This window comes from Myotis daubentonii, chromosome 16 (genome assembly GCF_963259705.1).
Source record: "Myotis daubentonii chromosome 16, mMyoDau2.1, whole genome shotgun sequence".
Lineage (NCBI taxonomy): Eukaryota > Metazoa > Chordata > Mammalia > Chiroptera > Vespertilionidae > Myotis > Myotis daubentonii.
Window position 1 is genome coordinate 54,082,814 of NC_081855.1, and position 11,127 is coordinate 54,093,940.

Here is an 11,127-nt window from a genome sequence, read left to right on the forward strand (position 1 = left end):
ACTGGACACAAAGGTCAAGAACAAGGCACAAGTTTGTATCAGCCAGGGTCCAATGAGATGGAGGCCCCAGTGGCTAACAGGCTGTGGGGAAAGGTTGTAGGGATTACAGGACGCTCCCAGGGCCCAGGAGCAAAGGGGAGAAGTGAGGATTATGGAGAGGAGGCTCAGCGGAGGAGCCCTGTGCGGGAGATGCCGCCATCTCAGGGCTCAGGAACGCTGGGCCTAACGAGAGAAACAGAGCACACTGCTGGGAGCAGCTACGCCTGCCCGAGAAGCTGCAGTGCTGTGGTTGCTCAGCTGGTTGGAGCATCATCCCAGGCACCAAAAGGTTGAGGGTTAGGGCACATACCTAGGTTGTGGGTTCGATCCCTGGTTGGGGCAAGTACGGGAGGCAAACCAATCGATGTTTCTCACATGGATGGTTCTGTCTCCCTGTCTCTCTCTAAAATCAATAAACATATCTTCCGGTGAGGATAAAAAAATACATAAATAATAAAGATCCTTTCCTCTCCCCGGCAGGAGGCAGCACAGTGCCAGCAGTCATTGTTCCGGGGCCTGAAAGTCACACCTATTCCTGAGCAATGTTAATTACCCCTCCGATGGCTGAGGGGGTGAGAGAACACCCTGTTTGTGATGGGCAGTTCAGGCCCTGTGGTCACTTGAGGTCCATGATTAGGTTGCAGGAGCTGCATCTCCAAAGGAGAAGAGTTCATCTGCAAGAGAAGGCGAGGATCTACTCCAAAACCCTGGCGTTCTGCCTGCTGATGCTCCAGGGAGGGCTTGCTGGCGGCTGCAGGTAGCGCCAGCGCCTGGAACAGATCACTGAGTGTGGCCGGACCTGCTCAGCCACAAAGCCCAGGTGGCAGCCTCTAGCTACACTGTCAGTAAGAATCACACCACACATTTTCATCAGGAAAGCTTTCCACTGGAGGGATCTGTTACTCCATTCAGCCAGTTTAATTCCTTGATCGGTTTTCTATGCAGTGCAATTAAGTTTTTTCCAAGTTTCTATTTTCTTTTTTTAAAATTTTTATTGATTTCAGAGAGGAAGGGAGAGGAAGAGAGAGATAGAAACATCAATGATGAGAGAGAATCATTGATAGGCTGCTTCCTGCAGGTTGGACCAAGCCCACAACCCAGGCATGCGCCCCCGATCGGAATCGAACTCGGGACCCTTTGGTCCGCAGGCTGACACTCTATCCACTGAGCCATACAAACTAGGGCCCAAGTTTTCTATTTTCATTTTACTTAAAAATATTTTAATTAAGGCCCAGCCAGTTGGGCTCAGTTATTGAGCATCAACCTATGAACCTATTCCTGGTCAGGGCTCATGCCCAGGTAGCCAGCTCTATCTCCAGTGTGGGGTATGCAGGAGGCAGACAATCAGATTCTCATCATTGATGTTTCTATCTCTCTCTCTCCCTTCCTCTCTGAAATCAAAAATACATTAAAAAAAATGAAAGCAGTAAAACATTTTAAAAAATTCAAATGACAATTTAAAAAAAAAATTTCATTAAGATTGTTTCCCATGTTGATTTTATGGTGGAACTTTAATGATAGCTTTTGCCCTTGTGGGCTTTCTTTTGAGGCCATTATTTCCTCCAAGTCAAATTTGGCAGCTCAAAATCTAAGTTTCATAACTTTTTGAAGCAAGAAAGTGGCATATTGCAAATGTCTCAGGACATTTGTCCTGTTGGATAGGGAAGAATAAGAAACAGAAAGACTAACAAGAAGCCCTTAGAGTAATGAGGGTCTCTTCAGTTTCGCTCGTCCCTTTTTTCCTCCTGAGGGTCAGGACCAGAGTGGGAAGCAACAATCTTTAGGATCGCCCATCAGATAATGTTCGGATCAATCCACTTTAGACCAAGAGGGGGCCTTGAAATGTTATCTCCTACCACCACCCTGTTGATTCATAAGAGAAAAACCATGGTCCAGAGAGATTTAACGAACTGCCCAAGATCCTTCTGCCACTGAGTTGCTGCTGTTTTCCCTCTCGGGTTCCTAAGGAGTCCCTGAAGTCCACTGCAAGTGGCCCCAGGTGCATAGCGGCTCTGCCTCCTGGGACGCAGGCTCCGGAAGGAGGCATAGCCTGTCACAGGCAGCCTGCATCAGCGCCGCAGCAGGCCCAGCGGTACACCTTTCCCTGCTGACGTCACAAGCAGGGTGCTGGGGCTGGTCCCACTTGAATTGTGACATCAGGAAGCAAAACTGCAGGCAGTTTTTCAGGGGGTGGGGGGGGGGCAGCAACTTGATAGGGAGACTGCAAAACATAGCCGAAGGGAAAGGTGAGATGGTGCTTATCAGACCCACAGAGTTTAAAAGGTGGGAACCCACTAGACCAGTGGTTCTCAACCTTCCTAATGCCGCGACCCTTTAATACGGTTCTTCATGTTGTGGTGACCCCAACCATAACATTATTTTCGTTGCTACTTCATAACTGTAATGTTGCTACTGTTATGAATCGTCATGTAAATATCTGATATGAAGGATGTATTTTCATTGTTACAAATTGAACATAATGAAAGCATAGTGATTAATCACAAAACAATATGTAATTATATATGTGTTTTCCGATGGTCTTAGGCGACCCCTGTGAAAGGGTCGTGTGACCCCTGTGAAAGGGTCATTCGACCCCCAAAGGGGTCGCGACCCACAGGTTGAGAACCGCTGCACTAGACTGATGGGGACCCTCCCAGCAGCTGGTGAAATGGGACCAGGGGCAAGGGCCCTGCACCTGAGTGCCCACGGGTTCTCTTCCCTCCCGACAGGGCCGCCACGCCTCTGGCTTTCCCTGACATGCAGAGAGTTTCACGTAAGTACCTGTGCTTCCTACGTGCCTGCTGATGGGCCAAGGAAGTGGTTCCTTTCCCCTGTCACGTGCCTGCTGTCTGCCATCCGCCCTCTTGTCCAGGACTTGTCCCAGGAATTGGGGCTGGGACAAGGAGAACACCATCCCCAACTTCTGTCCCCGCTTCGGGCTGACTGATGGCACAGTCCCTGTGTCGTACCCCTCTAAGGCCCCCTCGGCTCCTGCCTAGGCGTCCGCATGGCTTTTCTCCCTCTCCCTAGAGCCCGTCCAGGACCGGGTCCCAGCGGCACAGCCCCCGGCCCAGCCCTCCAGACCCCCGCCAGGCCAGCGCCCGCGGAGGAACAGCGGCAGCCTCTGCAAGTTTGAGGACCAAGTCCTCTGTCCCATCTGCCTGGAGGTGTTCCGCAGCCCCGTCACCACCGCCTGCGGCCACAACTTCTGCATGACCTGCCTCCAGGGGTTCTGGGACCACCAGTCGGCCGAGGGCGAGACGCTCTACTGCCCCCAGTGCCGGGAGAGCTTCGCCTCCAGGCCGCGCCTCTGCAAGAACGTCACCCTGGAGGAGATGGTCACCTGCTTCACCCAGGCCAAGAGCCCGGCCGCGGCGTCCTCCTGGAAGCTGGCCGGGCCCCGGGACGTGCCCTGCGACTTCTGCGGCCCCCAGAAGCGCCGGGCCGTCAAGTCGTGCCTGCAGTGCATGGCCTCCCTGTGCGAGAGCCACCTGCGCAGCCACGCGGAGGACCAGGTGTTCCGCGACCACCAGCTCCTGGAGCCCCTGTGGGACTTCAAGAGCTGCCTGTGCCGCAAGCACCGCAAGCTGCGGGGGCTGTACTGCCGCACGGAAGGCTGCTGCGTGTGCGGGACCTGCCTGCTGGAGGAGCACCGGAACCACGACGCCATCCCCCTGCAGGAGGAGCGCGCCCGCCGGGAGGTGAGGCTGGGGCGGCGGCTGGAGCGGGGCGGGAGCCAGGGGCCTGGGGTTCTGAGTCTTTCGCTGAACATGAAAGTCTTTCGCAAGCTCCTCCCCTCATCCCCGCACCCCAGCCACCTCCACACACCTTTCCTCGGAGGACAATTCTGCCGTTAGATGGCCAAGAGGGTCAGGCCGTGACAGGAAACAGTGCCGGCCCGTCAGGGGAATAAGGATCCAACATGGTCTGGATGAATCCTATGATCAGGGGGTTTTGGGGGGGGTTTATTTTGCTCAGAACGAAAGGAAAGGCTGAAAGAACGGATATAAAACTACAAACAGGACGTCCTTCTATGTGAGGACATTCCATCACGCACATCCTAGAACAGCGCTATTCCAACAGCCACCGTTCATGGTCCGTGGCAAGGAGCTCGCCGGAACGCCAGCCAATGCCTCACTGTTGTGTGATGAGCTGACACCCTCTCCCTGGCAAGCCCTTCTCGGAGAGAGAGCAGTGCGTTGATTTACCGTCTGGCACGAGCTTCTCATTTTGCTGCGGGTCAGCAGCAGTTCCTGGACAGGCACTTGGAAGAGCGCGGTTCTGTCTGTAATACATCGTGAGACAGGGACCGCCCGTTGAAGGGCAGGGGAGACATAAGGCGGATGTAGAAGGACTGGCCTGGCAGTGCTGCCCCAGGAGCCCTTTTTCGACCCACTGCCTCCCAGGCCTCTCAAGCCACTGACCCCTCCACAACCCCTTCTTGTGACCTGAAACCCGAAGGTCATTCCTGTCAGGGGCAGAGAACCTGACTCCTAAAAACAGGGAGAGACCTAGAGCAGGGGGGTGGACCCTCGGCCGGCACCCCTTCAGCTCTGCTCTTTCTCATTCTCATCCTCATCCTCATCCTCATCTCCTTGAAACCTCTTTGGAATGTGAGAGGAATGACTATCTCTTCTGGGCTTGAACATGGGGCAGCTTGCAGAAGGCTTCTCCTGGGCGCCCCTCCATCAGGGGCCCTCTCCTCCACTCACCCTGTCACCCAGGTGGAGTTGCGGCAGGTCCAGGCCAACGTGGAGAACCAGATGCTGATGATCACCTCCGACAGCCAGAAGCACCGCGAGCAGGTGGCCTTTCTGCTGGTGAGGGAGCCCACCCGCCCCAGGCTCAGGCCGAGGGGACTCGGAGGGCTTGGAGGGGATGGGGTGGGGCCAGGCGGACAGACAGGGTGCCTAGGTGGGCTGGGGACCATGACAAGGCAGGGATCAGGGTGGAGCTCAGAGATGCCTCGCTAGGCACCCTCCCACCTCCACCCCCAGAAAATGATCCAGACAATGCGAGATGAGGTGCACGCCTGCTTCTCGGGGATCATCCAGGAAGTCAAGCAGCTGCAGACGAAGGTCTTGGATTTTGTGGAGAAAGAGGAGGCCGCCGCCCTGGAGAAGCTGGGCAGCTCCATCCAGCAGAGCCACAACTGGCTCCTGAAGCTGGAGGCGGACAGCATCTGGCTGCGCACCCTGCTCACCAACCCGAGTGACCAGCAGTTTCTGCAGGCAAGACCCCACCCCACCTCCGTGCCTGGCCCTGCCACAACCTCCACTCCTCCACCCCCAGACACACCCTCAGCGTTTGGGGCGCGTCACTGGTCCACTCCCCTGCCTCCCAGGCCATCTGTCCTGAGCTTTCACCCACCCCCCTGGGTTCCTCCACCTCAGCACCCAGCCTGGCCCTAACGCTCCTGCCTTCATTTCCCTGGAACAGATGGGATGTACCCTAGGGTACTGGACATCTGACCGGCTAAGTTTCTCCACACGCCCCCAGGCAGGGCTGGAAGTGAGACAACAATCTACGGAGCCCGGATGGAGCCCGGATTGAAATCCCATTTCTTTCCCCGGCCCACAGCCTGGTTGGGTGCTGCTGCAGGGGGGTACCAGGCAGGGTAGCTGGTGGGGTCAGGTGAAGGCTGGGGGGCAGCCTTCTCTCTGGGCGGGGCCGGGGGCTGCCCCATCCCTGTGCTTGGAACTTCTAGCACGGCTCCCCTTCCTTCAGCGGCCATCGCACCCCCGAGCAGACTTCGAGGGCTGTTCCTCCCCTGTCCCCCCCTTTTCACCCTCCTGACCAGGAAGCATTGGCAAGGTTTTTCACTAAGCAATTAGAGGCTGGAAGAAGTCCTGCCAGCACTGTTTTCTAAAAATCTCTCTGTGTAATGCACTAGGCCAGGCCTTTGGCAAAGCCCTAAGCTACGATGTCCAAACGCCAGGAGCTGGGGAGGGAGAGGCCCAGGTTTGAGAGCAGCAGTTTCTCCGCCTGCCCCACGCTCTGGGCACCACCAAGCCCCTGCATAGGCGGGGACACCTGGCATCTGCTGGGGCCCTGGTGAAAGGTGGTACCACCCTCGCCGCCCCTCCCCGCACACAGGAGTTCCCCAGGCTAAAGAACTTCCAAGACTGCATGGAACCCCTAATGGGCACCAGCTGGGAGGAGAAGCAGAGCTTCCTGCAGCTGCCCCAGACCCTGGCGGAGCTCCGGAGCCGGCTGGTGGGCATGGGGCTCAGCTTCATCAACCAGCTCCTCCTGCAGGGTCAGTACCTGCGGCCTGGGCCACTGGGTGCTCCCTGTCATTCTGGGGCAGGGACAGCCCGGCAGGGCAGTGGCTGGGGTGGTTTCCGGGCATCATAGAGGGCCCTGCCGGCCCGTGTGCACCTTCCCCAGGTGACGCCTCCTCCTGGGAGCCCACGCCTCTCTGCAGAAGGATGCTGGGCTGGGCGTGTCCTCAGCAGAGCCCTCCATCTCCACAGGCATTAAAATGAACTCCTACGAGGTGCTGCCCCCCACCGTGGACAGGAAGGCACTTCTCAAGTGTGAGTCCTCAGTCCTGGGGTCCCACCTCAGGGGGGGAAGGAAGGGAGTAGGGCCCCTAGGTGCCTCGACTTCCCCTCCACCTCCACTCGGGCCAGGGCTCCAGAGAGATGCCAGCTCTCTCTTGCCTGGGCATGGAGGCCTCAGAGGGACTGGCCTGTGACTCCGAGGCCCTGATAGGAAAGAAAAGACTCTACCCTGTCCTACCCCACGGGTGGGCAAGGCCTCACCTACTGCCCAGAGGCCCTTCAGCCTTCCCTGGCCCCGGTGTCGCACCACCCTGTCCTCCGCTGGGTGCCTGACCACCTCCCGGGGCTTTAGCCAAGCCAGTTGGCAAACCCTGTCCATTTCCGCCTCCGTCTCCCTTTCCACTTGACGTTCCCACAGCCCTCCCGCGCCCAGGCTGGGCTGGGGGGCCCAGGCCCAAGGACTTCCCTGCGACCTCCAGGGTCAGGGATGCACTGCCCTTGGTGACCCCTCCCTCTGAGTGACCTCCTCCGGGAGCCCTTGACTCCCCCTCGGTTCCCCTCTATCTTGCATCCTGAATGAATAAAAGGGAGATTGTGTGAGGGTCTGTGAGGGCACGGAGGGCACCTCAGCGCTCAACGCTTCTAGAAAGGTGGGCCTTGCGCCCTGGCCAGTGTGGGCGCAGTTGGGTGGGCGTCATCCAGTGCACCAGGAGGTTGACAGCCAAGGGCACATGGCCAGGTTGCAGGCTTGATCCCCGGCTGGTGGGGAGCATGCAAGAGACCAATGAATGCACTCTCTCATTGATGTTTCTCTCTCTCTCCCTCTCCCTTCCTCTTTCTCTAAATATCAATAAACTATTCTTTTAAAAATAAAAATTACATATATATATATATATATATATATATATATAGAGAGAGAGAGAGAGAGAGAGAGAGAGAGAGAGAGAAACGGTGGGCCTTGGGACAACACCCACCTCATCCTCTAAACCAGTGGCTCTCAACCTGGGCTGCACATTAGAACCACCCGGGAATCTTTTTAAAATCCTGATTTCTGGGCCTCATCCTCCGGAAATTCTGTTTCTTTGTTAGTAATGTTGTGGCCCCACCCCATCACAAAGAAACAGAATTTCCAGAGGATGGGGCCCAGAAATCAGGATTTTAAAAAGATTCCCAGGTGTTTCTAATGCGCAGCCCAGGCTGAGAACTGCTGCTCTAAACCTTTTGGGCACATCCCCACCACCACCAGTTGGGGACTTCAGCGGGGGTGGGGGGGTCACTCCTAGGAGCTGGGGGAAGCCCTGACGTCCTCGGCCGGTGCCCTGGGACCCTGAGCGGCTCCTGTCCGCCCCCGCCCCGCCCCCAGGCTACTGCAACCTGAAATTCGACCCCGCCTGGGCCAGCGAGGAGCTCTTCCTGTTCAAGGAGACGCACTCGGTGCTGAACCTGGGCGTCCTCCTGGAGCCCTTCCCCGCCGGCGGCCCGCTGCCCGGCTTCAAGCAGTGGCCGCAGGTGCTGTGCTCGCGCGGCCTGGCCGAGGGCCGCCACTACTGGGAGGCCGACGTGTCCAACTCGTGGGTGTGCCTGGGCGTCACCTACCGCCGCAGCCCCCCGCCCGGCGGCCGCCCGCGCGGCAGCATCGTCTACCTGCTGGGCCGCAACCCCGACTCGTGGTGCCTGGAGTGGGACTCGCTGCGCTTCTCCGTGTGGCACAACAACACGCAGACGGTGCTGCAGGGCGGCTACCACCGCACGCTCGGCGTGGCGCTCGACTGCGGCGCCGGCTGCCTGTCCTTCTACGGCGTGGCGGGCGGGGTCAGCCTCCTCTACCGCTTCCTCGCCTCCTTCCTGGAGCCGCTCTACCCCGCGGTCATGGTCAGCAGCGGCGCCTTGGTCACGCTCAAGCAGGTGTAGGTGGGGGCGAATAAAGCTGGACTCCAGCGCTGGCTGGCCCCGCGGCGTCCCCTGGCTGGGGGGTGAGGGTGGGCAGCGAACCTGTCACCCAGCAGAGGTGAGTAGCAGTGACAGAGACCGACTGGCTTGCAAAACCTAACAGCTACCGTTTGGCCCTTTAGGGACAAAGTGTGCCGACTCCTGCTTGAAATCAATAGAAACACACAATACCGGGAAGGACCAAGCGGAGGAGTAGATGTGCCAGGAGGAGAAAGAACTGGAGAACCAGCCTTGTGGGGAAATCAGGGCAGGCTTCCTGGAGGAAGTGATATTTGAGCTGCTATCTGAGATGACGGGTTATCCAGGGAAACAGGGCCTGGGAATCCCAGAAAACAGGCAGACCCATATGTCCCCAGAGCCACAGGAGAAGGGCTCTGAACCAGGCTGGACAGTCCCTGGGACTCAGGCCTTGGTTCTCCAGGCTGGTCCTGGCCGCTCGCACCAGGTACCTGTCCCTAAAGGCCTTCGGCCTGAGAGTGGGTGGGGCTTGGGCCGGGTGGCCAGACTGAGAGGTGGCATTGGGGGAGGTAGGTGTTCTGTCTGGGTTACTGGCTTCATTGCAGGCTAGAGATCAAGGCGAGGAACCCAGGCCCATCTCAGACCCCAAAGGCAGAGACAGGCTGCTGACCCTCCTGCCCAGAGCTGAGCATCTCACACAGCTGGTGTGGAACTGGGGCCACCCTGAGTGGGCAAACCTTAAACCATCTGCGCCCTCCTCGGTGCTCCTGCGGCTGCCTTCCTGCCCCAGCCACAGGCCCGCCCCTCAGAGCTCCTCAGCTAGGCCTCTGCCACCCCACCTGCCCAGCAGGGTGTGTGCAGCCAGCGAGGCTGGACCCCGGCCGGGCCACTGCCCTGTGACCCTGGCAGGAGCGGGACCGGGCACTCGGCCCCTCTGCAGAAGCCGCCTCTGCATTTCCAGCCTCAACCAGCCGCTTGTTCCCGTGGCCTCTCATGGGGGATCTCGGGGGTTAATGATTGGCTCTGAAGAGGACATGAGGCAAGTCACAGGAGAAACTCCTTCGGCCCACCGGGCTGTGCCTGAACTCCACCCCCGGGCCCATTCTCTGTTCTCGGAGAAGTGAGTGACCCCCACTTCTCGGTAGGAGCCGGCGGGAGCAGGCTGCGGGGCCTACCCTGTGGTCTGGCAGGGGTGGGCGCCCTTCGGCTCCACTGAGCAACCTTGGCTGGGCTCTCGCGCTGACCCTCCTCCCTGCACCAGTTCCAATCACTTTCCCCAGGGGCCGCTCCCTGGTGATGGGTAGGAATGAAATCTAAACCTTCCCCGATATTCAGGAAAAACCTTTCACACCAAAATGCCTAAATCTCGCCTCTCCACCCCCAAATCTTCACGGTCCCTGCTTCAAGGGGCTGCAGGCCTCTGCATCATGGGGTGGAGGCAGTGAATGCTGAGAAGGTGCATGTGTGGCCCTAGGGGACAGGGCCTGCTCTTGCTGGCTGCATGGTCTCAGAGTCCTTCCCAAGGACAGGGCGTACCCTCACCTTCTGGCTCTGAGGGACGTGTAGTCCCAGGATGGGGTGGGTGTGATGCGGGCACCATGACACCCTGGGACACGGGCTGAAACCACATCCGGTGTAAGAGGGATGTCGTTGCCTTTCTCATTTGGAGCTCCTCGGCCCATAGGCGTCCACAGTGATAGAAATCATTTTGAAATAATTTCTAGTATTTCAAAAAGCCGAAAGGGAAGCAGGCGAGGCTGGCCAGCAAGGCAAAAGGCCAGCGTCCTTTGCTCATGACTCAGCATGTGTCTCATGGGGGCCCATATAGAGGGGCACCTTCGGGTGCAAGATCAGCCAGTAGCCTTGGATAATCCACACCAGGGAACCCTATCCCTCCCCTTCCCCCTGCTGGGGGGAGACCAGGGTGGGGCCTGACCCTGGAACGCCCCCCACACTTCTGCCTTCCTGCTCCTGCCTTGGCTTGCAAAGGCTATTTTGTTTAATGTGAATCCAAACAGGCTGTAAACTAATCTGTCTCCAAGGGTTATTTCACTAAACAACGTTCCGTGTTATTTCTTACAAAAGGATTGGGTAATGTTTTGCATTTCCTTTTTTCATTTTTAGTTTATTTTTATTGATTTTTTTTTTTTTTTAAGAGAGAGAAACATCATTTGGTTGCCTCCGGCATGAGCCCCAACCGGGGATTGAACCCAAAATCTGGGTCTGTGCCCTGACTGGGAATTAAACCCGCCACCTTTGGTGTACGGGACAACGCTCCAACCAACTGAGCCGCGCTGGCCAAGCCTGTGTTTTTGCATTTTTCTCTAACAGTAATTTTAATGCACATTTTACAAAATCAAATGAATGCAAATGTCACGATAGACATTTGTTTGTTTATAACAAAATTATAAATAAAGGTCAGACCGGACTGGGCATTTGCACCGCCTGCCCCAGACCCCTTGCTCTGACAATGGCCCTGATTCCAACAGAATGTCATTGGCAAACAGGTGGCCGGTCCACTGGCCATGGTCTGTTGATCTCACTTCTTTAAAGGTTGCGTTGTGTCTCTTGATTACTGAGTGTTGTTGGCATCTCTGTAAATTTTGAGTCCCAACCGGTCAGCATGGGTCAGTGGTTGACCATTGACCTATGAACCCGTTCAATTCCAAGTCAG

At 57.2% G+C, this 11,127-nt stretch overlaps 1 protein-coding gene across 1 annotated transcript; it reads left to right on the top strand.

The window, feature by feature from the left end:
- The first annotated feature begins 599 nt into the window (after positions 1-599).
- LOC132219330 (E3 ubiquitin/ISG15 ligase TRIM25-like) lies at positions 600-9,059 on the top strand. Its single transcript, XM_059671694.1, has 7 exons — positions 600-611; positions 3,039-3,740; positions 4,764-4,859; positions 5,037-5,270; positions 6,136-6,298; positions 6,516-6,578; positions 7,909-9,059. Exons 1-7 carry the CDS (start codon positions 600-602, stop codon positions 8,454-8,456), a joined length of 1,818 nt encoding a protein of 605 aa, XP_059527677.1. The 3' UTR covers positions 8,457-9,059.
- Positions 9,060-11,127: the final 2,068 nt, after the last annotated feature.

What these genes read in the sequence shown, in the direction of transcription:
- LOC132219330 (XM_059671694.1), top strand. An exon ending in AGCAGGTGGCCTTTCTGCTG is followed by an intron (nt 4,860 to 5,036) that starts GTGAGGGAGCCC and finishes CTCCACCCCCAG; the next exon opens with AAAATGATCCAGACAATGCG. An exon ending in CAACCAGCTCCTCCTGCAGG is followed by an intron (nt 6,299 to 6,515) that starts GTCAGTACCTGC and finishes CCATCTCCACAG; the next exon opens with GCATTAAAATGAACTCCTAC.